At 55.3% G+C, this 26,710-nt stretch overlaps 5 protein-coding genes and 1 long non-coding RNA gene across 12 annotated transcripts in view; 2 read left to right on the top strand and 4 right to left on the bottom strand.

Annotated features, from left to right (window-relative positions):
* Positions 1-2,950, top strand: part of PLSCR3 (phospholipid scramblase 3) — a 4,565-nt gene extending 1,615 nt beyond the window's left edge. For both annotated transcript variants that reach the window (XM_070478996.1, XM_020913019.2), the window contains 3 exons: positions 116-277; positions 1,901-2,062; positions 2,259-2,950. In XM_070478996.1, the coding sequence (XP_070335097.1) occupies positions 116-277; positions 1,901-2,062; positions 2,259-2,315 (381 nt within the window). In that variant the 3' untranslated portion in view covers positions 2,316-2,950. The remainder of the gene's footprint in view (positions 1-115; positions 278-1,900; positions 2,063-2,258) is intronic.
* Positions 2,909-11,146, bottom strand: TNK1 (tyrosine kinase non receptor 1). 6 transcript variants are annotated; one of them, XM_020913013.2, is made up of 13 exons: positions 11,050-11,145; positions 8,590-8,754; positions 8,353-8,423; positions 8,032-8,223; positions 7,746-7,901; positions 7,346-7,629; positions 6,853-7,126; positions 5,361-5,455; positions 4,870-5,028; positions 4,534-4,613; positions 3,901-4,190; positions 3,723-3,818; positions 2,909-3,639 (listed from the first exon to the last, which is right to left on the bottom strand). In XM_020913013.2, exons 1-13 carry the CDS (start codon positions 11,078-11,080, stop codon positions 3,526-3,528), a joined length of 2,007 nt encoding a protein of 668 aa, XP_020768672.2. In that variant the 5' UTR covers positions 11,081-11,145; the 3' UTR covers positions 2,909-3,525. The 6 variants fall into 6 exon arrangements, with proteins under 6 accessions (XP_020768672.2, XP_020768674.2, XP_070335091.1 ...); XM_020913015.2 differs by lacking the exon at positions 11,050-11,145 and adding an exon at positions 10,285-10,382; XM_070478990.1 differs by lacking the exon at positions 11,050-11,145 and adding an exon at positions 9,673-9,739.
* Positions 9,883-24,657, top strand: LOC139039069 (uncharacterized). The gene is made up of 2 exons (XR_011492220.1): positions 9,883-10,137; positions 23,569-24,657. It is a non-coding gene; the product is annotated as an uncharacterized lncRNA (long non-coding RNA).
* Positions 18,877-20,947, bottom strand: TMEM95 (transmembrane protein 95). The gene is made up of 7 exons (XM_020913024.2): positions 20,681-20,947; positions 20,398-20,454; positions 20,123-20,203; positions 20,008-20,028; positions 19,800-19,880; positions 19,597-19,684; positions 18,877-19,469 (listed from the first exon to the last, which is right to left on the bottom strand). The coding sequence occupies exons 1-7, from the start codon at positions 20,847-20,849 to the stop codon at positions 19,442-19,444; spliced, it is 525 nt and encodes a 174-aa protein (XP_020768683.1). The 5' UTR covers positions 20,850-20,947; the 3' UTR covers positions 18,877-19,441.
* Positions 21,110-23,243, bottom strand: KCTD11 (potassium channel tetramerization domain containing 11). The gene has a single exon (XM_070478997.1). It carries the CDS (start codon positions 23,158-23,160, stop codon positions 22,462-22,464), a length of 699 nt encoding a protein of 232 aa, XP_070335098.1. The 5' UTR covers positions 23,161-23,243; the 3' UTR covers positions 21,110-22,461.
* ACAP1 (ArfGAP with coiled-coil, ankyrin repeat and PH domains 1) overlaps positions 24,644-26,710 on the bottom strand; it is a 12,260-nt gene continuing 10,193 nt past the window's right edge. The window contains 6 exon segments of the mRNA XM_020913011.2: positions 24,644-24,826; positions 25,135-25,184; positions 25,548-25,658; positions 25,741-25,795; positions 25,798-25,849; positions 26,383-26,555. Of these exon segments, the coding sequence (XP_020768670.2) occupies positions 24,726-24,826; positions 25,135-25,184; positions 25,548-25,658; positions 25,741-25,795; positions 25,798-25,849; positions 26,383-26,555 (542 nt within the window). The 3' untranslated portion in view covers positions 24,644-24,725.

The following is a 26,710-nucleotide window of genomic DNA, read 5'->3' as shown; positions in this document are numbered from 1 at the left end:
TGAGAGGGAAGACAGGTGGTCTAGTGAAGAGGATGGGAGGTCTCATGAGGGGAAAGAGATGATAGAGCTAGACTGGTGAGAGCTGAGCAGTGATTCTGTCTGCTTCCAACTCCAGATGGAAGTCCAGGCTCCACCGGGCACCACCATTGGCCACGTTCTACAGACCTGGCATCCTTTCATCCCCAAGTTTTCCATCCAGGACGCTGACCGCCAGACCCTCCTGAGAGTGGTGGGGCCCTGCTGGACGTGCGGCTGTGGCACAGACACCAACTTTGAGGTATCAGGAATAAGGGGAGATTCCTGGGACCTTCATAAACCAAGGCATCCATGAGGCAGGATAGTCAAGAGCTCATTAATCCAAACCCACTGTGATGCCTACCACATTGCTGGCTTTCCTTTATTCAGAAATAAGATGGACCAGGGTTTTATAAATCATGGCTGAAAAAAAAAAATAGCTGAGAGGATTTCATCTTAAGGGCCAATGCTGATTGCGATCTGCAACCTTGTGTTGAGGGAGAAAAAAATAACCTTAGGCCAGGCTGGATTTAGGGTGAAGGATGATTATTGAGTGTACCTTGGGCTGGGCCCACATGGCCACTGTGTGTGTGAATTCATGAGCCCAGGGCCTGGAGCAAGCACTGATTTCACTTGTTAACAGCCTGTGGCTTGCCTTGCCAAATGTCCACCCATCCACCCCTAGCCTGAAATCCAGGTGATGTCCTTCTTACCATACATTCTGGTCACCAACCTGGAGCCTAGAGAATCCAAGTGGTGACCATTTAAGAGTAAAGCCTGGGAAGCACCTTCTTTTCTAGAAGATAAAGGCACTTGAATACTTTAAGAGATAATTATATGTGTAGATAAAGGAGGAAACAACAGGTATAGTCGGGTAGGCTTTCCAAGGCTTCTGATAAGGTGCTCTACCTAAGGTTACTTTTTAAAACTGAGTCACCTTGGTACCTGGGGAAAGCTTCTTTGATAGGAACTCGTTGGGAAAGAGATAACTTGGTGATCTGTGGATGAGAATATGTAGGCTGCATGGTTCTCATCGGCTCAGCCTTCCTTTTATGTAATATGAATGGTCCACATTCGGGGTTGTTCTTGGGACCGCAGGGCTGGCTGGGAGAGGCCCAACCAACCTGAGACTGGTCTGCAGAAAGTGCCCCAGGGCTGTAGGACCTTCAGGGAAGGGGATGGGCAGGATATCACTCCAGTTCTAGCCACAGGAGAATGAGCAGAGGATAAAGTCCAGGCGGTCACTGTGAATTACCACCCACATTGGCAGGGCCTGTTGCTGCTGGGTTCAGAGAGGCCAGTGAAGACCCTGGTCCTCAGAGGCCACTTTCTGCTGCCCCCTCCTCCCACTGGATGGACTTGTATCCACCTTGGATGAGGCTTGCATGCCACACTAGACAGAGCCCTCACTACAGACACCCCTCTGGGCCACCTAGAAGCCTGGTTGGCTGAACACAATCAGGCATTTAGCAGCCTCTTTTAGCCCATCTGGCCAGGCTACTCTGTACAGGGCACAAACTGCACCAACCGTGGGTGGCAAAGACTTTGGTAACCAAAACAAACCTAGCAACTGGCCATCCGCTAAGGAGATTAGACTGCATTGTGCTTCTGTTTCTCCCAAAACTGATGTTTAGTAGTCATGTGTGGCCTTTCAAGAGCAACAGATTCAAGTTGCCATTCTGATTTTTGTTGTGGACTCACAGGGTGACCTCAGGTGGCTCAGTGTCCCCAGATGTCACATGGAACCCAAAGGCTTTGGGAGGATTCACTATGTGTACAGCCTGCACAGTTCATAACCAGGGACTATGGGAGTGGGACTGGAGGCAGATGAGATCAGGCACACCCCTTCCATGTGGGATCTCCCTCCCTCTCTCTCTCCTGCCAGGTGAAGACCCCAGACGAATCCCGCAGTGTGGGCCGCATCAGCAAGCAGTGGGGGGGCCTGCTCCGAGAAGCCCTTACTGACGCAGACGACTTCGGCCTGCAGTTCCCGCTGGACCTGGATGTGAGGGTGAAAGCTGTGCTGCTCGGAGCCACGTTCCTCATTGTGAGTCGGCGGCCCTCATTCCTCCCCCGAGTACCCCTCGGCTCTCACTCAGAGATTCTGAGCGCTTCTTGGCCGTCTCCGGTTAGGAGAGGCTCAGGGACAGAGTCTTTAGGGGTTTGGGGTTCCAGACCTGGGTTGTGATAGCTGAGCCAGGCTGGACCAGCCAGATATCCTGCTGACCATGCCCTCCCCTCAGGACTACATGTTCTTCGAGAAGCGAGGAGGCGCTGGGCCCTCTGCCATCACCAGTTAGAGGCCCTCTCTGGGTGAGGAGACCATCAACTCAACCAGAATTCAGGATGGTCACCCGCCCTGGCCCCTGCTCAGAGGCAGCCCCTTTCCTCCGTGCACACTGCAGGCGAGAGACAGGGAAGCCTGAGAGGCTGGGGGCTTGGGGCCCCATCCCTCCCCTGCTCCCCTGGCCTCCTTTACCTGTGGCCCCCACAGAAGGGTATGTATGAGAGCCCTTCCCCTGCTACTTCCCGCCACATTTCCAGTGGTCCCTCAGCATGCAGGCACATCGGCTTTCAAGTGTTCCCTACCCACTTCCTCCCAACCCCTTCCAGGGCTTCTGCTCCAGACGAGGCCTTAGAATGCAGGACTCTGGGGTTTTCTGACAGGGCTGGGGGTGGGAAAGGCACCAAAGATGGCAGACCTGGCCACCCTTTCCCTGCATCCGCTTGGCCAATTCATTCAGCCTCAGATGATGGCACTCTGAGGGCATCCTACCTCCCCACTAGGGCCAGGACCCCAGTGCCAACTTCCTCTCCCTCAGCTGGTGCTTGCTGCAATTTCCTGTGCCTTAACCACCCGTTCCTTCCCTTGCCCCAGGAAGGAAGCTGTATCTTTTTATGTTACATTCATATAAACTTTGTAACTTTTTGCACACTGGAAGATGTATGTAATGGGAGAGGGTAGGAGAAAGAGTTGGGTGTGGGAAGAGACAAAGGGAAATATGATAGCTGGGATGGGCAGGGGCTGGCCCATCTCATAATCACACTGCCAAGATCATGTGTCCTTGATTCTAAGAGAGCCCCTTTCATCACCCATGATGGCCCCAGACCATGCCAAGGCAGCTGAGGCCGTATTCCCCAAGTCATCCAAGATGGCTGCCCCCACGGAGCCCAGTGTGGTAGCTGATGGCAGTTCAGGATGGCTTCTCCCGTGACCCAGAATGGCCTTGTGCTCATTTTCTGTAGTGACAGAAGCTTCCTGTGGGCATGATGTGTCACAGCTCCGCTCCTCCAAGTATTCCCTCTTGTTGGGCAGGGTGGACTAGATCCTCCTATGGCCAAGGGAGCTTGTGCCCTCAGAGGCCAAGGGGCAGGTGAGGAGACACCAGTGCCTGATGTTGGGCTCCTCCTGTACCTACCACAGGCCTGTTGGGACCTTGTTCTGCTTCTGCCTGGTCTCATGTGGCCAGGCCCTTGGTCTGTCTGGTGTCTGTGCTCAAAGAACAGAGTTCAGGGCTGGGCCAGGACATAGCGGCTGGCGGCCGAGAGGTCCCACTGGTAACGCTCCAGGATGCGCCGGCAGTCCGCTCTGGACCAGCTGCTGAGGTAGAAGAGCTGCTCTACCTGTGGGGGTGGGAGGACAGGCAGCTGACTGCCAGAGGGCAGGGCCAGGAAGGGCGGGAACCAGGAGAAGGGTCGGACTTTACCTTGAGGTTCCGGATGGCAGAAACCACATCTCCCCCGGTGGCTCTTAGAGCAGCCTGGCACTCCTGGTGGGTGACCCCATGCACACTCAGCTCCACCTACCGGGGACGAAGCCTCACTTAGGCCCCTTCCCCAGTCTGTAGCCCCTCTGGACACCGGGCCCCTTCAGGGAGACCTCACCTCCATAACCCTCCTCTGTAGCTCGGGGTCGGACAGGGGTCCTCCAGAGGGGATGGCGGCTTTGCTGGCTCCAGGTGCTCCTATGGGGTGACTGTTGGGGGGTTCTCTTTTGGGCCAGGAAGGCCGCTCCCTAGGAGGCTGGGAAGAGCTGGTGGCCATGGGAAGGTGGGGTGGGCGGCCTGGGGGTCCCTGGGGCCCAGTTCTGGCATGTCGAAGTTCAGGGGGGCTCGACCCACCTCCTGTGGGGCGGGGGCCCAGGGAAAGAACTGACTCCAGACTTTTGGAAATGCCTGCATATTTGAGAAAGAAAACACAGCTTGAGAGGAAGCCCAGCTGCCTTCTTCATGTTCTCTGGCTATCTGTGCTGTCCTCGGGGTGGTCTTCTGTCTAGGCAGAACCCAGATGTGCAGGATGGATGCCCATATCCAGGCAGCTAGGGGGCCCAGAGAGCAGCCAGGGGCTGCAGGGGAGAGATGCCGCCCAAAGTCCAGCTAGGATGTCAGCAGGCAGAGGAAAGGCAGGACATCATAGGTGGGGAGATCACAGATGCAATCAGAGCAAGGGGCATTGTTGGAGGGTGCTTCTAGACCTCCTGGGAGATCCTGCAGGCTCTGTCCCCACTGCCACGCCCACCTTTAGTCCTCTGCAGAGCCACATTCCTTCTCTGGCCCCGAGCCTGAGGGGCATCCTGAAGCTTTGCCTTCCCTCTGTCCCTGTTGGAGAGTGTTCCAGTTCATTCTCCATCCCCACTGCAGAGAGCAGTGCCCTCCCCCAAAGAATCTCTGGGGCCTCCAGGCAGACTGAGACATGAGAGACGTCCAGCCTCCCCTCTAGCTTTACCCCACTCCCCTCCATCTTTACCCACCTCCCTCCAACTTCACCTCCCCCACAGGCTCCCCTTCCAGAAAAGTTGCTGGGCTTGGTTGGTTCCCTAGCCTAGCTCTGGCCCCCACTCTTTCAGGTCCTCACCCATCTGCGTTTCTCTGGTGTCGCTCTCCCCGGGCAGGGGTGCCTCTGAGGACAGGGCGGGTGGCTGGTGGTGGGTCTACCAGTGTCACCGCTGAGGCTGGGAAGCTACCCACTTTGAATGTGCGACTGTTCTGGCCCTTCCAGGTTGTGGAGTCAAGGCTGTGGGAAGAGGCACGGGTGAAAGGGGCTCGGAGCCAGGGGAGAGTGGGGGCTGGGCCCCGGTCCACATTCAGCTCACAAGCTGTGCGCTACGGAGCCACATCTGCCCGGAGGAAGGGATGCTTTTTTCTCTCTAACACAAAAGGGCTCTATGGGCCAGTGGTGGCTCTAGCGGGGAGGCCAGGACTGTGGTAGAGTGCTTGGAGCTATGAGGGGAGAGGAGGCAGATGCCTGGGATTCAAGGAGCTGGGGGGGAAACTGAGCTGGGACCAGCATCAGGAGGGTTGGGAGGGAGTCCTCCTGGAGCTGAGTGGGAGGCATGAGACCCTCACCTGCCCTCGATGATAGTGATGGGGTCACCAGGCTCCATCCTCAGGGCACCGGGCTCCATGACCTCCCTCACACAACGTCCCTCAGGAGGCCAGGCCTGTCGAGACAGGAGGAAAGGGTGGCTGGGCTTGTGGCATGAGTCACAGGGTAATGTCCTGGAAACAGAGGAGAGACTGTTCATGCACCCATCAAGCAAACCCCTACCAGGTGTGTCCTGTGTCCTGGGCCAGAGTGGGATGGTCCCTGTCTCTCGGTTGTAATCCAGTGGAGGCAGATCTGGATTCCATGCCAAGCTGGACACAGCCCGGGGTCAGGGAGCAACAAAAGGGGACCCTGCCTCTATCTAGGGGGGCCAAGGGGAAAGTCACCCTGTACACTGCTTTCACTCCATACCCAGGCCCATCAGATCTGCCTCCCAAGCACCTCTGGGAATTCTCCACTTCTCTGTAGCACCACTGCCTCCACCCTCGTCCAGACCTCTTCATCTCACTTCTGCTTCACAGTCATTGCAGTCTACTGTTCTTCCCATCTTGAGTCTCATCATTCTAATCCATTCTTGCACCAAAGCAGAGTGTGTGCTGTGCTAAGTCGCTACAGTTGTGTTCAACCCTTTGGGACCCTATGGACTGTAGCCCACCAGGCTCCTCTGTCCAAGGGGTTCTCCAGGCAAGAATACTGGAATGGGTTGCCATGCCCTCCTCCAGGGGATTTTCCCAACCCAGGGATCAAACCCACGTCTCTTACGTCACCTGCATTGCAGGCGGGTTCTTTACCACTAACACCACCAAGGAAATCAGAGTGACATATATATAAAGATGGCTTGTTAACTCTGCTGCTCACAACCCTTCTGTGGCCCCCAGATGTCCTCAGAGTTAAGGACTAAACTCCTTTAATGTTAGAGTATATAGTGATTTAGGGCACGGCTCTACAGTCAGAGTGACTGGTTCAGCTCTCCATCCCTCCACTTCCTGTGTGACTTTAGGCAAATCACTTAATCTGTCAGTGTCTTAACTGCCCCCTCCCTAAGACTGAGCTGGGTTGTTGTGAGGACTGAATGAGTGAACATGCATCAGGATACACGGAGAGCACTTAGCACAGTATTTTGCGCATGCCGAGCACTCTCAGCGTTAGCACCGGTTATTTACCATGTCTTATAAGTCCCTCCTTGGTGCACCCCTAAAGTGCCTCTGCCACCTTGGTCACTGTACTTCCCCCTCCCACGTGGAACCTTTCTTCTGCCTGTCAAACACCCACTGCGTCCTGCTGCTCTGGGCTCCCCTCTCTCTTCCCCAGCCTCCAGCCCACATAAACTAGACCCCAGCTGTCTCCCTGGGGCTCTGAGGACCCTGAAGGTGAGGAATGAATCTGCTTTGTTCAGAGTCAGGTCTCAGACCCCAACCTGGGAGTCAGTATATGTCCATCTTGTGCATGGGACCCTGGGAGATGAAACAGAGGCAAGAGAGACGGGGTTTCCGGGGAGGCAGGAGCTCCCACCTCTTGGAGCAGCCCCTCTAGGTCGGAAAAGGTGGGCCGGTCAGCAGGGTGGTAGGCCCAGCAGCGTAAGGCCAGGGTGTAGAGGGCCCTGGAGCAGAGAGGAGGCCTGGGCAGGCGGGCTCGGTCCTTCTCCAGCCGTTGCAGGATGAGGTATGGCGGGACCCCGGCCCAGGGCTCCTCGCCCCCAGTGAACATCTCCCACAGCGTCACCCCATACATCCACACGTCCGAGGCAGACGAGAAGGCCCCGTGGCGCAGGCTCTCGGGCGCACACCTGCGGAAGCGGAGCTGAAGGGGGCCAGATGTGTGCGCAGGCTGTGCACCCGGAGCGCCCACCTGCCACTGGGCACGCCCCCTTAGTGCCAGCATTCCTCCCAAAGTCCTCCTTTATCGGCCCTTCCAGACCAGAAGACTCCTCTAGTCCCCGCCTCCCTCAGAGGACCACCCCCTCGGCTCCTGCCCCCAGATCCTGCCCCTCTGCGCAGGTTCTCACCATGCAAAGGGGATGCGTCGGGGCCCGCCCATGATGTAGCGACCCCGGGCACCACCCAGCGGTCGCACCAGCCCGAAGTCAGCCACCTTGATGGTGCGCGGTGAAGCCAGCAGCAGGTTGCGCGTGGCCAGGTCTCGGTGCACCAGCCCACGGGCCCCCAGGTACGCCATGGCCCCCGCCACCTGCCGCAGAAAGAGGCAGAGCAAGGCCAGGGGCAGGGGGGGCGTGGGGGCCGGGGCCGTCAGACGTGCGTGCAGGGAGCCCAGGGGCGCCAGCTCCATCACCTGCAGGAGAACATCGGTATGAGCGGTAGTCCAGCCTCATGAGACCCTAGCACTCACCCTCCTGTAACCCATTGGCCCGGGGACTGTCCCAGGTGCCAGCGTCGGGGTTTGCTTACCATCTGCAGAGGCTGGCCCAGTACCAGGCCGTGCAGACGCAGCACATGTGGATGCTCCAAGTTCATCATGACGGACACTTCTCTCAGGAAGTCCTCTAGCTCAGTGCCCTCGGGACCTTCGGGACCCACCCGGAGGGACTTGACAGCCACTGGGACCTGGGTGTGGGGGGAAGCACCGTCAGGCACAGGAGCAAACAGTTAAGCCAAGGCCAGAGCAGAGAGGGCCTTCAGAGAGGGGGCAGCTGGCCCAAGATCCCAGAATGAAGTAGACTCCCTGGACACTCACAGTCTGGCCGCTGGGTAGTGTCCACAGCCCTCGGTGCACCATGCCAAAGCAGCCAGAGCCCAGAAGCTCCCCTCGGCACACAGCCCGGTCTGGGATCAGACACTTGAGTCTCCCATCTGGCTCAGGAAGGGATGGAAGGCTATCTGAGGGTGGGGTGGTTTCCTTCTGCCCAGGGGCAAAGCCCCCAAAGATCTGAAACAAGGGTGGGAAATCAGGTGTGTGGAACCCTATTTATACTCTTCTCTGCCACTCAGCCTGCCCCCTTCCCCGGGCCTGAGCTGGCCCTGAAAAGGCTTTCACCCCCCACCCCAAAACACACACCTTGTAGACCCAGTTCTTAGACTTGAGCCCCGAACGGTGCCTCTTCAGAGCTTCAGCCAGTCTACGTTGGGCTGAGGGAGGCCAGAATCAGAGGGATGGGGTAATGGGGGTGGCAGGGAGCAGGATGCAAGGGATTTACAAGCAAGAAGAAAGCTGGGGTGTGTGGTGGTTGGAGGAGAGTTGCAACTAACAGGCTGGGGAAGGAAACAGTAGGGCCTAGGGGCAGGGGAGTCTCACCAGGCCGGCCCATGCCAATGCCATCCAGATCTTCAGCTCTTACAAAGTCGAAGTGCTCCGGCCGAGTCACGTTAAGCTCCTCCAGGATGGGCCGGTAAAACTGGGCCAGCTGGAGGTCTCGGAGCAGCCGCAGCAGCCACAGGGAACCCGCCTCGGGGAGCATGTCTGGAGGAGGGACCCCTGTGAGGCCCCGTCCTCCAGTCACATGGTCCAGGGTAGTCACCTGAGACACTCAGGCACCAGAGACATGGTCACCAGCTCCACCCTCAAACCCTCAGAAATACTCAGGTACAGAGGGAGGGATCTCAGGGTCAGCCAGGAATCCTGCCCCTCATACCCACAAACCCCACCCAGGAAGAACGTTCTCCTCACACTTAAGATTTCAGCACCTAGCAGACTTCAGGTGTGTGGCCCCACTCTGACATATGGCACACTGCCTGTACCCCCATGCGTGCTAAGTCGCTTCAGTCATGTCCAACTCTTTGCAACCCTATGGACTGTAACCCTCTAGGCTCCTCTGTCCTTGGGATTCTCCAGGTAAGAATATTAGAGTGGGTTGCCATGCCCTCCTCCAGGGAATCTTCCCGACCCCAGGAATGGAACCCGCATCTCTTACGTTTTCTGCATTGGCAGGTGGGTTCTTTACCACTAGAGCAACCTGGGAAGCCCTGCCTGTACCCCTAGGCCACCCAGATATACTGCCTCTTAGACCTGAGGTGCACCCTTGTACACACCCACTTGGGTACACTGGAGACATTCTGATCTACCACATACACTACAGAGATGCCCAGATACCCTAACCACACTTCAGACACGGAGGTACAACACACACACACACATCACACCTATAGATCCCCTAGAGACATGATGCCAAAGACACCAGAGACACATGATACACGTCCACTCCCAGCTGAGGCATATACTAGCTGCCGCAAGACACCGTGCTTCCTGCCACGTATCCCTCACAAACACCCCCTTGAGACATGTTGCCTTTACTGCCTCCAAGATTCATCGACCCTCACGTGTGAGACGCCCAAGTCCACACAAAGACACAAGACATCAAGCTCTGGTGTCCACATGTACCTGAGATATGCCAGTAGGCTGCCCCCTCTGCCCAGAGATGCCCAGAGTCATTGCCTCTTCCACACCCTAGGCAGCAACATGTGAAATCAAATCGGGCATTTGTGACGGGCGGTGAATCTCAGGTTCTGCTCAGAAACACCCAGGCTGCCAGGTACACAGTCCCTTCCCCACCCACCTGAGCTCAGATCCCGAGACAGAGCCCGGCCGGCACACGTGAGTCCCAGGCAACTCCACCAGTCTTTATTCAATAAGGCTCTCGGTGCTCTGGGTGCCGGCTGTCTGCGCACACACTCTCCCTTACACACACCCGCCCCCCTCCCACCCCTATTTAGTTAAGCCGGAGGAAGCGGAGGACCCCAGGCTGGGTCGCGAGGGACGCTCGGAGGTGGCGAGGAATCGCGGGTCAGAACAGGGCCGGCGGGAGGAGAAAGCCCAGGACGCTAGGACATCCGAACCAGTGGCCAGGTGAGAAGGGGCCGGACAGCATGAGATGGGGGACAGGAGGAGACGTGGCCGCGGAAGAGAAGGACCGGGGAGGGGAGGCTCCCGCCCCCAAACGAAGGCCGCCCCGCCAGCCCGGCCTCCAGAGCCCCAGCCTCTCCCGACCCTCACCTGGCGAAGGCGGAAGCAGCGGCTGGGGAGCCGCCCAGGCTGCCGGGACTAAATCCCGGGGAGGGCAGGACCGAAGCCGCGGGGCGGGGCCTGGCGGCTTGGCCCGGGTTCCCGGAGGGATGAGGTAGAGGGGGCGCGGTGGATGAGGTGGGCGGAGGTGCTGGCGGCCGGCCAGCCAGGCCAGACCCTGGAGGGGCCTCCCTTCGCCCGGTCGTTTGCTCGCCCCCTTCCCACCTTCTCTGCACCTTCCCACCCGCTTTCCAGACTTCACCAAAGAACTTCTCACCCCTCCCCAGACTTCCTCCTCGCTGTCTCATTCCCCCTTCACCCCCGCCCCGTGCCCCCTTCAACCGAATCCTCCACCTCCCTCAACCAGAGCCCAACCCGCGAAATGAATAACCCCTGGTAGAGAGACCCCGCCCTGGGCCCGGGGATAAGGCTAAACAACAGGACAGAGTCCCTGAGAGGGCTTCATGGCACTCTGATGCAGAAAGCCGGCCTGGCGCAGCTTTCTGGGCTGTGAAATGGCGCCACGATCAAGGTGTTGATGGTGGCGCAGGTAGTCAGCCGCAGACCGCACCGAGTCTCTAAGATTAAAGCCCTTGGCCTTTCCCCCTGCTCTGAATGTCCTTTCCCAGCCTCATGTGCTACCCCAGAAAAGGACCTTTTGGGGAGCTCCCCAGGGTGGAACATGTAGGGGGCTCTGGAGCAAGTCGGGTGGAGACAGCTTCTGAGTGGCTCCTCAGCCCGATTCCAGCTTAGTACCTGGTCTTGGTGATCCAGGGCAGCGCTCCATACCTCAGGGCACAACTTCCCATCGCTGGCACTTCCTGGCCTTCTTCTGGCCCCTCCCACATGTTACCTCTGCTGACACTAGGGTTCTGTAAACTTCTGCTTGCCCTGTGGGGCGGGACACAGTCTGGCTCCAAAAAGGCTCTGAGAAGGAGTAGGCCCTCTCCCTTTCCCTCACGGGTCTCAGGACCAGTCTTAGGATATCTGGCCTGAGTCTTTCTGTCCCAGGGATAGATGTGTGAGCATAGCAGATGCAGTCTCCAGAGTCCTGTGGAGGGCAAAGCCCCCTCATCTTGGTAAACATGTGGAAAATTCCAGCATTGATGGGAAAACCGTAGTTCACAGTTCTCCTCCTGTGGTTTTCTTGCCAGCTCTCTTGCCCTCCCACCAGGGCAGATTACAGATGTGATTGTTCCCTGCACATCTCTCATCTCTGATTTGCTGTGGACTAGCTCCCCACGGGAGGGGCTGGATCTGTCAGGTGTCCTAAGGTACCTGGGACAGTGTAGGCCTATAATAGGTACAGTGCATATTGTCTATGAAGAAGTCTGCTCAGTCTAACTGCCGAGCCCTGGGTGGTGAAAAGTATGGAGTCCTGACTGCTAGATCGCCAGGAAATTCCCCAACAAGTACTATTCCGATTTCTAAAACCCAGAGATGGTTTCTGCCTGCTCTTGACCTTTTGGTCAACGGAATCACACACTGTTTATTGTTTGCATTTGGCTTCTTTCGCTCAACATTTTTTTGTTTGGTTGGAGTTTTTCTTTTTTCCCAAATTTTTATTTTTTTATTTTTAGCTGTGCCGGGTCTTTGTTGCTGTGGGAGGGCTTTTTCTAGTTGCTGAGAGAGGGGGCTACTCTCTAGTTGTGGTGGTTGGGTTTCTCGTTGCAGTGTCTTCTCGTTGCGGAGCATGGGCTCTAAGTTTCACAAATTATAGAGCACAGGCTCAGTAGTTGTGGCCAGTGGGCTTAGTTACCCTGTGGCATGTGGGATCTTCCTGGTGCAGAGATTGAGCCTGTGTCCCCTCCATCGGCAAGCAGATTCTTAACCACCGGACCAACAGGGAAGTCCCTTATCCAGTTTCTTGATGGGAAACACAGTAGTTCCATGAGCATCTTCAGGAAAGATCAGGTAAAACCTGATTTTCCTCTGAATGTCCAGTGTCCTCACAGATCTGGGTGCACTGGAAGTCCTCTGGGTATTGAATGAAAGAATACATACATGTGGGGTACATGGTGGGATATGAAGGCCGATGCAGCCGGAGAGGCTGGCAGAAGCCAAACTAGGTGTCAGATCATCCTTCCAGCAGGCTTTCACTATGCCAGGTTCTGGAGATCTAGGTGAACAAGCTGGCACAATCCCTGACCTGGTTGGGTTCAGTCTGCAGGGCCTTGCAGAACACTCTCAGGAGCTCAGGCCTTAGGGCTTTGGTACCCCCTCAAAAGTTTTAACAGGGGAGTGACAGAACCAACCTGAGGTATAAAGAGGCTGGGGAAAGGTGAGAGAGAAAAAGGAGGGAACCCAAGGAAGAGGCTCTGGCCATTGGTTCAGGGGAGAGAGGCTGCGCCGCTGGCCTTGGTGTGGAATGGAGAGGAGACTGAGGAGGGGGCGCTCCTGACGGAACTCTTGGCCTGGTTTCTCTGTGCTCCAGCAGGAAACCAGAGGCAGAGGCTCCGCCCACCTTTGTCTTTGACTTGGAAAAAACCCCAGGAAATCAGAGGCCTCTTTATCCCTGTTTGTTTCTTATTTTTGGAGTTAAGCTCTCCTCCCCACCTTTGCCAATAAAGATGATGGGGTGTGGGGGAGCAGAGCCTGATAATTCTCACCCCCCCTTGGGAGGCCCGCCTCCAAGCTGAGATGGGGCGTCCTGCTAACACTTAAACTTGGAGGCCCAGAGCCCCACCCCCTCCACCCTCTCCATCTGTCTTTCCCCAACCTCTGCCTGGCCCTGCAGGCTCTGCATCCGAGAAAGATGAGCACATTCACACCACCAGAGCCAAGTCTTTCCCCACAGGGCAGAGAACCAGGAGGACAAGCAGAGAGGGCGGCCCAGTGGCCAACCTCCCCTCCCCCACCTTGGGTTTGGCAGACAGGTAGGACCCATCCTTCTGCAGGAACCATCCTGGTGCCTCTGCCTTCTCCCTTTCTGCCCTGATCCCTGAGATCACCCAGCTTTTCCCCTTCTCCCTGACCACATCAACCTCTCAGCAGAGGAAAGCCCCCCAACATTCTGGTTCTCTCTCCCCTCTGAGCCTTTGCACAACTATTCGCTCTTCTTGAAAGTCTTCCCACCCTTCTCCAAATCTGGCCTCGCTAAATGCAGACAGCCTACCCCTAATCTGGTCTGGACTCTTCCCCTACACCCTAAGATCCTTGCGCTTTCTTCTCATTGCACTCATTGCTCTGATAGAATTTGCCAGTAACTTGTCTCTCTCTCCTGCTAGATTCCAAGTTCCAGGTAGAAAATGACTTTATCTTGTCTGGGCATTGCTATGTCCCCTATGCCCAGTATGGTGTCTGACTCATATGATAAGTGCTCAGTAACCTTTGTTGAACAAATGGACGAGACAGAGTTATCTGGATAGAGTGAAGCAAAGGAGATTTTTAACATCAGGAGCTCCTTTGGTGGGATTGATGGGGATGGGAGTTTCTAAACTTAATCCATAGGTGTTCTCCTGATGAACCCACCCCTGCCCCCTCCCCACGTGACACTCCCTGGCCCCACATAGTTAGCTCTCCCCAGACACTTGAGTAACATCCTCTTGTTCCGTCACCCCATCTCCATCTCCCAGGACCCTGAGGTCCCATTCTTTTCCAGTTTACATTTGCCTCACTAGTTAATGGAGTCACCAGCCCACCACTTTGTATCTATCTGATGGTTTTCTTTCCAAAGTGGAAGCAGTCTTAAATCTGCCGTATTCCATCTGGCTCATAATGGAGCTGAGGGCCTTTACAGAACAGTAGCTCTGGGACATCCCAGGTGGTCCAGTGGCTAAGACTCTAAGCTCCCAATGCAGGGGGCTCGGGTTCCATCCCTGGTCAGGGAACTAAATCCCACATATCAAAACGAAGAGTTTGCATGCTGCAACTAAATATCCCATGTCCTGCAACTAAGATCTATTGCAGCCTAATTAATTATTATTATTTTTTAAACCAGTAGCTGAGAGCTCACTTCTGGAGTCTGACTACCTGAGTTTGGATCCCAGCTTGATCACTTACCATCCTATAAATCTGGGCAAGTTACTTCTTGTTTTTACACCTCTGTTTCCTCATCTTCAAGATGAGATTATTAGGAGTATCTACCTTGCGGGGTTATTGAAGAATTAACTGTGCCCATGTGTGTGGTAGCCGGTCTCCAAATCAGCTCCCAGTGAACCTCCCCAGCTGGTATTACAGTGTCATGCCTTTCCACAATGATCTGTGTAATCAATGGGGTTCCCGGGTGGTACAGTAGTATAGAACCTGCCTGCCAGTGCAGGAGATGCAAGAGACACAAGTTCGATCCAAGGGTCAGGAAGATCCCTGGAGAAGGGAATGGCAACCCACTCCAGTATTATTGCCTGGAGAATCCCATGGACAGGGAGCCTGGCATGCTACAGTCCATGGGGTCACAAAGAGTGTAATCAATGGGATATTGTGAGGATGGTGTGTGACTTCAAAGCTAGATAGTGAAAGGCAGTGTGGCTTCCACCTCCCTCTCTTGGATCACTCACTCTGGAGGAGGCCAGCCACCGTGTCCTGAGGACAGTCAAGCAGCCCAATGGAGAAGCTCCACTTGTCGAGAAGTTGAGGGCTTCTGCCATTGGCCAACGCCAGCCAGCCAGCCATTCGAGTGAGCCGTCTTGGAATCTTGAAAGCTGATCCACTAGCCCTTAGATGTCTGCAGCCCTGACCTACATCTGGACACCATCCTCATCAGAAACTCTGAGCCAGAAACACCCATTTTAGCTGCTTCTGAATTTCTGATTCACAGAAACCATGAGAAAATAAGGGTTTATTGTATCAGACAATTGAGTTTTAAAATAATTTGTTACACAGCTATAGGTAACTAACACATAGTCTGACACATAGTCTCCATACCTGTTAACCATCATTAACTCCATCTTACAGGTAGGAAGACTGAAGCTCAGGCTGGTGAACTGATGTTTTTCATGTACATATACAGCTATTAACAGGAAGTGGCAGTGCCAGCCATATCCTCAACCCAGGGCCTTTCTTTATTTTTTGTATTTTGTTATTACTTTTGGCCACACCACTGTGGCATGCAGTATCTTAGTTCCCTGACCAGGGATCATCGAACCCAGGTTCCCTGCAGTAGAAGCACCAAGTCTTAACCATTGAGCCCCAAGGAAAGTCCCAACCCAGGGCTTTTAGTGCCAGGTTCTAGGCTCTTCTTTCTGCCCCACCATCCCTGTTATCCATTGTTGAGTAACAATACCAAGTGGCATTAAATAACTGTTTTATTATGCTCTGGACTTTGTGTCTGGAACTCCAACAGGACACTGTGGGAATGGTTTATCTCTGCTCTACTGTCTGCGGCCTTGGGTGGAAAACCTGACAGTCTGGGGATGATGATCTGAGAGCAGAGGGCTGCGTTACTTATACATCTGGCAGCAGATACTGACTTTTGGCCAAATCCCTCCATGTAGACCCTTAAAATAGGCTGGGCATCCTCATGGCATGATGACTGAGTTCCAGAGTAAGTGTCCCAAGAGGCAGAATGTGACAGATTCTTAAGGCCTGGGTTCAGAAAGTGGCTCAGTGTCACTTCTGCCACATTCAGTGAGCCAGCTAGTCATGGAACTCAGGTTCAAGGGAATGATACATAGTACTTACCTCTAGGTAGGCAGCATGTCAGAGGGGAGCCATTGTTTAAATTAAATTAAATATGGGGCCATTATTTAAAACTGCCACACCCACAGCAGCCTCCTGATTGGTGAGGGGCTCTGAAAAACCATCCCTGCCTTGACAGGCCACACTCTGGTAGGTTGGCCTCATGTGCCCAAAACAAACACTAACTCCACCAGCCTCCTGTGTGAAGTGTTCATGAAGGGCTTACCCGTGGAAGACATATCACAAGGGTTCAGAGAAGGTGCTGGAGTCATCAGTGACACTTCCTGGCATCTACCATGTGCCAAGTTCTGAGGAAACAGACCCAGAACCTTAAGCAGTGGCTTTAGAGAGTAGTGTGTGGTACAGTGGGAAGATGTGTAAAGAAACACCACCACCCAAGGTAAACAGGTGCCACACAAGAGAAGCCTGGAGCAGACTCACTCCACTTAGCCTCGGGGGCTCAGAGAAGCTTTCTCAGAAGAGGGGATATCTGAGCCAAAGGAGAAAGTCTTTCCAGATAGAAGAACAAGCCTGGGCAAAGGAAGGAGATATGAGGTAACAGTATTTGGGCAATTAGAAGTGATTCAGGGTGGCTGTGGGGTGGGCAGAGCTGAGGTGAAGCCCCAGGGGACACCAGGGGGTCAGATTCCAAGATGCATTACCTACCGAGGTAGACCACTTACTGGTAAGAAGTGGGTGCATGGCATGAGGAGAGGAGGATGACTGTGACACTGTTGGCCATACCATTAACCTGAGAAATCCCAGGAGTGAGAGGAAGATAGGTCTAGAAAGGTGGACATGTGGAGTCTGAGATGCCTGTGGGGCATTCAAGTGGGATTCCAGCTCTGTGTCTGGACAGTTCTGGCCTGAGGACTAAAGAAAGCGAGGGGAGCTGCGGGTCAACTCTATATTCTATAGGCAAAGACAAGCTAGGGAAGGTTTTAAGTAAGAGATTATAATGGCTAATACTTAATGAGGGACCATTACATGTTGGGCAAAGTCCCAAGCATTTTATATGAACTGATTTGGACCTCACAGTCATTCTGTAAGGAAAGTGCCTTTGCACTAAATTTAAGATATTTTCAATTGTAATATATACCATTATGCTATGACATGTCTTCAATTTAAAATGGGTTCTTCAGAGATGTTAAAATGTAGATAGAAGGAAAAAAGGCCAAAGAATCAAAGAAATACATGATCCGCATTTAAAACATGAGGAAACAGGAACAGAAAAATAACTTTCCCAAGGTTTGGTAAGTGCCAGAGCCAGGATTTGAAACCAGGCAGCCCAACTCCAGAGCCCAAGATTTCAAGCATCATTTGATGCTGGACAGGAGGGTCGAATGATGTGGAGTTTTAAGAAGACCAGTGTGGGGACTTCCCTGGTGGGCCAGTGGTTAAGAATCTGCCTTCCAATGCAGGGGGCACAGGTTCGAGCCCTGGTCGGGGGACTAAGATCCCACAAGCAGCAGGCCAGTTAAGCCCATGCATGATAACTAGAGAGCCCCCACCCCACAATTAAGATCGAACACAGCCAGGAAAATAATGTAAATATTAAAAAAAAAAAAAAAGACCATTGTGGCCGCTAAGCGTGCACAGTGGGCTTTAGGGGAGTGAGCAGAGTCAGATGCATATTTGGGATACTGGGCTCTACAGGGAGAAAGAGGGTTCCAGAGGGGGCTGGGCCCCATAGAGCAGGAGGAGGGGCAGAGAGGAGCGAGGTCCTTCAGAGATGGGCAAAACTGTTGACCCACTGCATGTTGGGTGTGAGAAGGACGACAGCTCTAAAATGCTGAGCCTGGAAAGAGGGCACATTCTTGGGGGACTTGAGACAGCTCCAGGAGACAAAGGAGAGCTGCTGTGGCTGGGGTATCAGCAGGGCACTTCTCACCCCAGTGTGGGCGGCAGCGTTGTCCGGTGCCTGGCTAGCAATCACTTAGTATTTATCAAATGAGTGAATGTTTCAATTGTTGTATGAGCTTGGGCATGCCATATGATTTCTGGGTTCCATTTTTCGGTGTAAAATGAAAGCATTGGACTAGAATGTGTAAAACAAAATGGAAGGTGTTTCTCCAGAGAGGATAAATTACTCCTTTCTCTCTATCCCCAGCACCTTTACAGATTCCCCCAACAGTGGTTCTAACCCTGGCTGGCTGTAAATTAGATTAACTGAGGCCCCATATGAGACCACTAAACTCCGAATCTCTGGAGACAAGACCCAGCAACAGGTAGTTTCTTTAAGATGACCAGATGACTCTACATGTGATCTCCCACGTGGCGCTAGTGGTAAAGAACCTACCTGCCAATGCAGGAGGCATAAGAGACGCAGGTTCCATCCCTCGGTAGGGAAGATCCCCTGGAAGAGGGCATGGTAACCCACCCCAGTATTCTTGCCTGGAGACTCCCATGGACAGAAGAGCCTGGTGGGCTACAGTCCATAGGGTCACAGAGTTGGACATGACTGAAGTGACTTAGCATGGACACACGCAGCTTGTTGAGAACTGGGAGCTTCCAGTTCCAGGTTGAACTTCAGTATCCAGTTTGAAAACCATGGGGCTGTGTGAAGGCAAGGATCCCTCCCAGGTCTAGGCCCTTGGACTGTGACTTATAGTTGGAGACAGGCCTTTCTTTTCATGTCCCATCTCCCATCCCCCAAATCCAAACTGATAACCAAGGGATCAGACACCAGGGTTTCTCAACCACATACTGCTGACTGTTCAGACTGGATCATTCTTTGTCCTGGAGAACATTTCCATGCATTTTCAGATGTTTACCAGCATCCCTGGTCTGTAACAATTAGATGCCAGTACTACATTCCCCCCACCCCACCCCGCCATCAAAACAATCAAAAACATCTCCTCTGGTGCAAAATCCCCATCTCCCCAAGTTGAGAACCACTGTGCTACATGAGCCTCCCTCTCCCCCTGCCCTCCCCGGTTGCAGACAGAGGCCAGGCAGAGGCTGGAGGCCATTTGACAGCACGTTTAGTTGGGCCTGGCAGGAGGGAGGCCCCTCTCTGTGGGAGGCTTCACAATGTTAAATGGAAGGGGAGCATGCCAGCAGGCTGACTGATGTGGTGTCACTCTAGGGGGAGGGACTTTTCCAGAACACTCATTCCCGGATTCCCAATCAGTCACAGGAGGGCCAAGAGGAGTTTCTGGGGCCTGGCAGCCCCCACGTTTTCCGGGAACAGGCAGAAGGGGGTGTGGGAGTGGTGGTGAGCAGAGGGGATTCTTTCCTTCTGTAGATATTTTCCTGGCACAGGGACTGCCCCCATCTGATTGGTTGAAGGATGAAGGGGAGGAGCTTTCTAGCTGTGGGTGCCTGGGTCCCAGGAGACCATCTGACACTGGGACTATGGGGTATGTCTGAGTATCAGGGTCTGGAAGATTGAACCACTTGGGGCTGGAATTAAGGGTCTGGCTGTCCACCCCCCTCCCCACCCCACCCCCAACCCCAAGAGAGAAGTGGACGTTGTGGGCACACAAGCTCCTTAGAACTGGAGGCTAGGCTCTGTCCTCGTTTTCACAAGTCAACTTTTTGCTTGGAAGTAGTTGTACCTAAGGGAAATCAGAGGGTGGGAGGCCTGGGAATGGAGGAGGGAAGGGCCGCGAGGGCAGGAGGAAGGATAAGGGGGTACTGGTGGGAGGTGGTGAGGTTGTCTCCTGCCCTGATCCCCCAACTCACTCCACCACGAGGCTCGGAACACCCAGGAGCAGGGCAGTTCCGCACACAAAGAGGAGCAGGATCCGAGCTTCCCAAAGATCGTGACTTCCTACAGGGGACACAGGAGGCAGTGAGTGATCCCGGGGGCCACACCCCTCGATGGTGGGGGAGCCTCAGAGCTCAGAGATCTGGGTGGGGGTGAGGCAGAGGTAGGGAGTAAGGACCTGGGAAGCAGCGCTTTCGGGGCCAACAGTACACCTCGAAGCCCTGGCAGGTGGAACAGTTGTACAGGATGGTGCTGCCCCCTGCAGGAGACAGTAGGACCAGCAGTGCTGCGGGAAGCCTCTGCTCCATGCTTCCACCCCTCCGTGATAGCTCTCCTCAGGTGCCCCAAGCCCCTGGCTCTCGATACCCCTTCCCTTTCCTACTTACGGCAGGCGGGAGGGCAGAGAGCTGAAATGAAAGACAAGGCAGGGTGGGGGCGGATGAGCTCAGCCACACACCCCTTTGCCCAAGGACCTAGGCACCCCTTGGTCCACATCTGTACCTTCTCTGTTGTACTCCCGGAGCTTGGTCTTCTGAAGCCATTGCCAATACGAAGGGAGTGAGTAGAGAGACCCTTTGATCTCTGGGGAGGCAGAGAGCAGCTAGAGTGCCCAGGGCCTCAGCAGGGCTGGTTGACCTCCACCCCTTCACCCAGCACCACCCCATCACTCTCTCCTGTCTCCATCTGCCCTCCACCCTTCCCTACCCCTCCTCCCCAGCCCCCTCCTTGGTTGTGCCTTACAAGCCCCTAGGTTGTGCCTTCCCCCTTGACTTCACCCATGACTCTCAGGACTCTGTGAGTCTTCTCTGTGATTTTGTTCAAGGACGCATCATCTGTGGAGATGGGTAAGGATTGTGTGATTCCCTCATTGACCTGGAAGGAGGTTCTGGGCCCTTTCCCAGAGTCTGAAGAAGCTCTCCCAGAGGGAGCAGAAAGTGTGTCCAGAGAGGGCTGTGGACTGAGGAGATGGCTGAGAGGCAGAGCTGGGAGGCCACTTGCAGGCCCCTTGGGGCACAGGGGTGAGTGTTGCTAGGCCCATCCCTGGATGTCTGGTTTTACCTAAGGCAAAAGCCGAGAATGTCCAGGAGACCTCACAGTCCTTCCACTGGACCTCCATCTGGCTGCAAAGCCGAGCCAGGCGGCCCGACAACTCACGGTCTGGGAAACGGCAGAAGACACAGGCCTCAACGGCTGCCAGGAAGATGCCACCTAATGCCAGTGTCCACATGAGGCCTGCTGGGGGTGCTGGAGAGAGGGCTGGCCCCACCTAGGCTGGAAAGGCACTGGAATGCTCTGTGATCCTGGTTCCAACCCTTTGTCTGGAGGTTCTAGAGCATTCTAGCACAGTGACACTACCCCATCTCTGGCTGGGGTAAACTTGGGGCCCAGTGAATTCGGGACTGGAAGAAGATTCTTCTATTGGGAGATGGGTAGAGAAAGCAGGGCTGCTGCTATACCCCCAACCTAGCCCTCAGCAGCCTTCATGAGTTGGTGATTCCAAAAGCAATTTTATTTTTATTCCTGTAAATCACGACCAGTGATAAATAGTGACTCCCCAGTGAAGAAGTTGTTTGTGAGTATCCCGTACCCCCAAGGACCCAGAAACCCATCCCTGTCCACATCCTCCCCCACTCTCTCAGACTGTTCTGTTCATCTCTTTGCCCTGAGCAGCCTTGGGCCTTCCCCAACTATCTCCTAGCAACAGGCTCATGGTTGCCGTAGCAACAGAGAGTTCTATACAGGCCTCCAAGGCCTAGCTAAGCCCAGTGACTTCTCTTACCTCTCATTAGAAGATCCTAGTGACTCAAAGCTCAGCAGTCCTCTCCTGCCTACGTGGATGTGTGAAGCACATGTGCACACACACCCCTTGTGATTAAACTAATTGTCAGTCTACTCACACCCATACCACAGACACACCTGGTACCAAAACAGTTGCTGGGCAACCCCTAACAGGCCTGGACATGCAGAGGCCACAGAAAGACCAGCACACAGACGCCACCTCCAGCAACATGGCTGAGAGCCAGGATGCAGGGATCCACGCATCAGTCAGAGCCACTTGCTGACAGGCACGTACACATGAAGGAAGGAAGGCCAGGACCCAAGAAGATGCCCCGCTCCTTCCTGTAGCCAGCCCCACCTTCAACATGGGATTCTTTAAAACACCTGGATCAAAAAAACAAAAACAAAAAACCACCTGGGTCTCCAGAGGGATGCTCCAGCCCCACAGTTAATGGGGTTTCTCCTAGCTCCCTTATGCCAACCTAAGGTAGGGCGTAGCCCTCCCTGTGTCCCTCAGTGGTGGCTTAGGACACAGCAAAGAACCTCCCTTCCCATATTTCAGTGTTCTGACCTCTCATCTGTCAGGCCAGGCGAGGCCACCATCTCCAGGAGAAGTCACAGTCCAGGAGACCTCATTAGAGCAATCCAAACTTCTTTCCCTCAGACCTCACCGTCCTTTCACAGTCCTGCTAAGTTGAGCCTGGACAGAGACGCATACCTGCTTTTCCAGACTCTGAATACTGAGCTCCAAGCAAGGAAACACCAAAGGTCCCCAGACTCAGGGAGGACCAGCCAGGGAAGCCTCCCCAGCCCTCCCAGGATCAGCTCTGGTTCAGACCCAGTGATCTCGTGGGCTCTTGGTGCGCTCTCTCCAGTGTGGGGATTCCTGTCCATACTTGGGCTCTCCAGTCAGGTGCAGTGGGGCCTCTGACTCTCACAGCTCCCGGAGTAGAGCTAGGAAAAGGCCTCAAGAGAATCTTCAACCCCTTTACTGACCCGTTCTTTCTCTCCCCCACCCCCCATGAAGTCAAAGTGAGGGCAGCATTCCCAGGTCTCAGTTCCTAGTGCCGAACAAAGCGTAGAGATCGGGAGTTGAGCAGGTCTTCAGGGTCAGGGAAGACAGAGTCGAGACGGAAGCCGTGTTCCAGAGCCACCCGCAGCACCTCCTCCAGGAAGCTGGGTGTGCCCACCACCTCCCGTGGCTCTCCTGGTGCCCCGGTCCACAGTGGCTGCAGCCCTAGTCTGCGGTACTCCACTTCAGGGAGTTCTTTGGGGCGGGGGGCCCATTCCAGATGGAAGTGTGGTCCTCCCTCTGCCCTGTCCTCATTGGTCACACCAAATCGGGCCCGCAGGGCACCCAGACATTCAGGATCGGTGCAGAAGAGATTGGCCCGGAAGGTGTCCACCTGGACAGAACTCAGCTCATAATGGTGTGGGCCTCGACGAGCAGAGAAGTGCACCAGGCGGGGGCTGCTATCTACGTCTGCGTGGAGCAGGGCAGCTGTGGGAGCCGGGGTCCCCCGAGAGGCCTCCAGTTCCCGCAGGGCATCCAGGAGGGGTCGGATCTGGTAAAAGTCAGCCTCTGCCCTCAGAAGTGCTGTCTCCCCATATCCAAGGGGCAGGTCTAGGCGGCCCAGCCGGAGGAAATTGAGGATGTGCCGGAAGGCCTTGCCATCTCGATCGATGAAGTAGTGGCCACCTCCCTGGGGATTGAGGTTGGGGGTCATGGGGGTACCAGCCCTAAACATGGCCCCCAACATGGAGTCTGGGAATCGAGTCAAGGTCTCCAACGTGGTGGAATATAGCGTGCCCCCGACATTCAGGGTCACGGGGCCCCCGAAGGAGGGGGGCGAAGAGGGCACAGGAGGAGGAGAAATTTTGAGGAGTATAGAAGACACCGAAAGAGAAGAAAAGGCAGAACTTCCTGGATGTGTGCAGAACTGGGTGGTAAGGTTCAGACTGTCTCTGAGTGGGAGGCACAGGTTGGAGTACAAGGCAGCAAGATTTGGGGCTCACCCTAGCTGCCTTGGTGGTGGGAGATGATTTCTGGGCACAGAGATGCCGGAAAAGTCGAGAGAACGGATGAAAAGAGCAGAGGGAAGTCAGAGAGGTACGGGAGATAGAGATCCGATTCTGGGTGGTCAGCGATTCCTTTCTGTGGTCTTCAGACAGTGGCTTTCCAGAATCCAACCAGCAGGTGACGGTGGCGAGCACAAGGCCGACTCTTAAGGGTCCAGCTTCCCGGGCAGATCGCTGTCACCGTGGGCAAGTCCACGCAGGGCTCCGGGGACCAGTTTGAGGCCTTGCCTTGCCTGACTCCGGCGCGGGTCCCAGAAGATGGAGGCGAGGCTTACCGGAGCCGATGGCTGGGGGTGCCTCTGTATCGGCTGGGGACCGCAGATGCACGTTCAGTACAAGCTGAGAGTGTCCGAGGACTCCGATGGAAGCAGCCGGGAGTCTAGGGACCCGGGCGCCGACGCCTTCCTCCGGTTTCGCTGCAACCGCTTAAGTCCTCTCCGCCCCCAGGAAGTGGCCTAAGGGCAGCGGCCGGGGGCCCTTTAAGAGGCAGCCCCGCCCCCTGGGCGCCCCGCCCCTCGCCCCCGCCCCCGCCGACCGAGCGCTGCTAGGGGTGTTGGTGGAAGCCGAGTGGCGAACCGGAGAGACGGGGCGGACAGGCTGAACCAGCGCAAGCTAGCGGGGGTGGGGTCCGGAGGGTGACTCAGTCACGTCATTCCGGATGTACCCGCGACGGCCCCACGGCCCCCCGGGTGTGCCCGACCTCACGTCTACAATTCAGTGGACGCCGGCATCTCCTATCCCGCCACTCAAGAAACTGAGGGCCGGCCGTCAGGGGTTGGGGACCTGTTCTTTTTCTGTCGCTCCAGCGGGGAATTCCCGAGGGGGCGGGTGCTGAGCATCCACATTCCAGGGATGCCTCCGGGCCAGGGTGGCCTGAGCCAGCCTCGCCATCCCTGCCGGATGCCAGCCGCCCCCCCCCCCCCCCCAGGCTAGACCCAACCCACGCCACGCAAGCGGCCTCTGCCTGGCCGGACGGGTCTGGCCACGTCGCCTGAGCCCGCGAGCCCCCGCCCTAGAGGCCAAAGCTCCCCCTCACTCCCAGGAGTTGCCCCTCCAGTGACTCCAGTTCGAAAACTCCCAATCGCTCTTGCACCCCAGGAGTCGCAGTGCCCTATATCTCACCAGCCCCAGCCGGAAGGGGGTGGCCAATAAATGAACTTTGAAGAGCAAAGCACAAAGGCTTTAATGGAAAGAGTGGGCGGTGGGGAGGGAAGGGATGGGGGTGCAAGCCCTTGAAGGCCTGGGATCAAAGCGTGTGGAGGTCATGACTACGCCGGCTCAGCTTCTCCGGGTCGTCGGATGCCATGAGAGAGAAATCACGGAAGATGTCAAGATATGTCTCATCTCCTGAGGGGAGGGAGTAAGGGATGAGAGGCTGGGTCCTAGCACGAATAGCACAATAGGGACAGCCCGGCCTGGTAAGAGCACGCGCTTCCAATGTGGGTGGAGGAGATGTCTGTGCTGTCAGGGCAGCGCCCTCGCCTATTTGCTTTGTTTTAAGGACCTGGAGCGTAGGATGCGCCCAATACGTATTTGTTGAATAAATAATGTAATTAATCAATGAAGCTGAGGACAGGGAGTTGGGGACAGGTCACCAGGGGCCAGAAGCCCACAGTTAACAATGTTGTGCAGGGTGGAGGGGAGGTGTACTTTACCAGCCTGGCCCTGGGCCGCATCGGCCTCCCTCATTTTTGCCAATCGTAGCCTGAAGTGGGAGAGAATTAAGGAATGAATGACATTCTCACCCCACCCCCACCCCCACCTTCCCATCCTTTGAGCTGGGTTGTTTCATTCACCTGTTTCCCCAGGGTCTAGTACTTTAAAGATGCCTGACAACGTTAATGAATGATGCCTCTCTCAGAATAAATCCACCAAGGAAGGTGAGTTTATCCTGTCCTCTCCCCTTCCTACTCCAAGCCTCAGTCAACACCTGGAGGAGCCTTTCTCAGTCCGGTCCAGGAGCTGGCCCCGCCCCTCCCCAGGCCCCGCCTGGCAAGCTGGGGTCTGGCGTGAGCCCCGCCCAAGTGGATAGTGCAAGCGCGAGCCCAGCCTCCCCAGGCACCCTCACAGAGTGACGATGTCAGCGTTGGCTGTTTCCACGGCGATGGTCAGGGGGTCTCTGCCTTCAGAGTCTCGAACTCCCAGATCGGCCCCCCGTTTCAGAAACAGGCAGGCTAACCTGGACAAGATAGCCAAGTTCAGCCGGCCCCTCACCCTGTCTGGAGCCTTCCTCCCGAGGCCATCATCCCTGTTGTCCCTACCCTGTGTGGCCAAGAATGGTTGCGTGGTGGAGCGGGCCCCGGCCTCGGTTGTCCACTGGTTCACGTTTGCCCCATTCTGGAGGAGAAACTCACAGGCCAGAAGAGAATTCTGCATGGAGAAATAGAGAGTGGGGAGAGAACGTGGCAAATTAGAGACAAAAGATATTTTTGGAGTCGGGTCAGTTCAGTGGTATGGGGTGGCAGGCTCTGCTTTTTTTTTTTTTTAAGCTTTATTTATTGGCCGCATCACGGGACACGTGGGATCTGTTCTCCAATAAGGGACTGAACCCGCAGCCCCTGCCTTGGAAGCACGGAATCTTAACCACTGGACCAACACCAGGGAAGTCCCTCTGTTCTGGCTCTTTACATGTATTATATCCATAGTACAACCTAATGAGGCACGTTATCCCTATTTTACAGATGAGGAAACTGAGGCACAAGGAGGTTCACAGCTCTAAGTGGTGAGGGTCTGGATCCAAACCCAGGTTTCTCTGCCTCCAAATCTCACCCTCTTAGCAATCTGGCTCTACTGGTTATCACTCCCTAGGGGCTGGGGAGAAGGTTAAGAGCTGGAACCAAGGTCAGGAGAGGGAAGAGAGGAGGAGACTAAAGGTGTTGTAGGGAGGTCACCAAGACTCTCACAGCAGCTGTGGCCTGGATCAGCGGTGTGGCATTCTCCTGACCCCCGTTGACCCAGTTGACATCGGCTCCATGGGCAAGGGCGTCAGCCATGGTGGGAAGGGATGGAGGGTGCCCAGCAGCTCGAAAGAGCAGGGCCCCGGGGTGCAGGCTCTCCAGGTCCTCAGAGGGGGGTTCTGTGAGGAGGAACCAGCTATGAATCTGGGGAAGAAACCCCCAGCACAGACCCCTGACATTGTGATGGTTTAGGTCACTTTTCAATTGTGGGGAGGACTCCAAGACCAGGAATTATGGTGGGAGGTGATGGAGGGTGTGAGTGGATATGGTTGGG

This window comes from Odocoileus virginianus, chromosome 17 (genome assembly GCF_023699985.2).
Source record: "Odocoileus virginianus isolate 20LAN1187 ecotype Illinois chromosome 17, Ovbor_1.2, whole genome shotgun sequence".
Classification (NCBI taxonomy): domain Eukaryota; kingdom Metazoa; phylum Chordata; class Mammalia; order Artiodactyla; family Cervidae; genus Odocoileus; species Odocoileus virginianus.
This window is presented reverse-complemented; position numbering and strand designations above follow the sequence as displayed.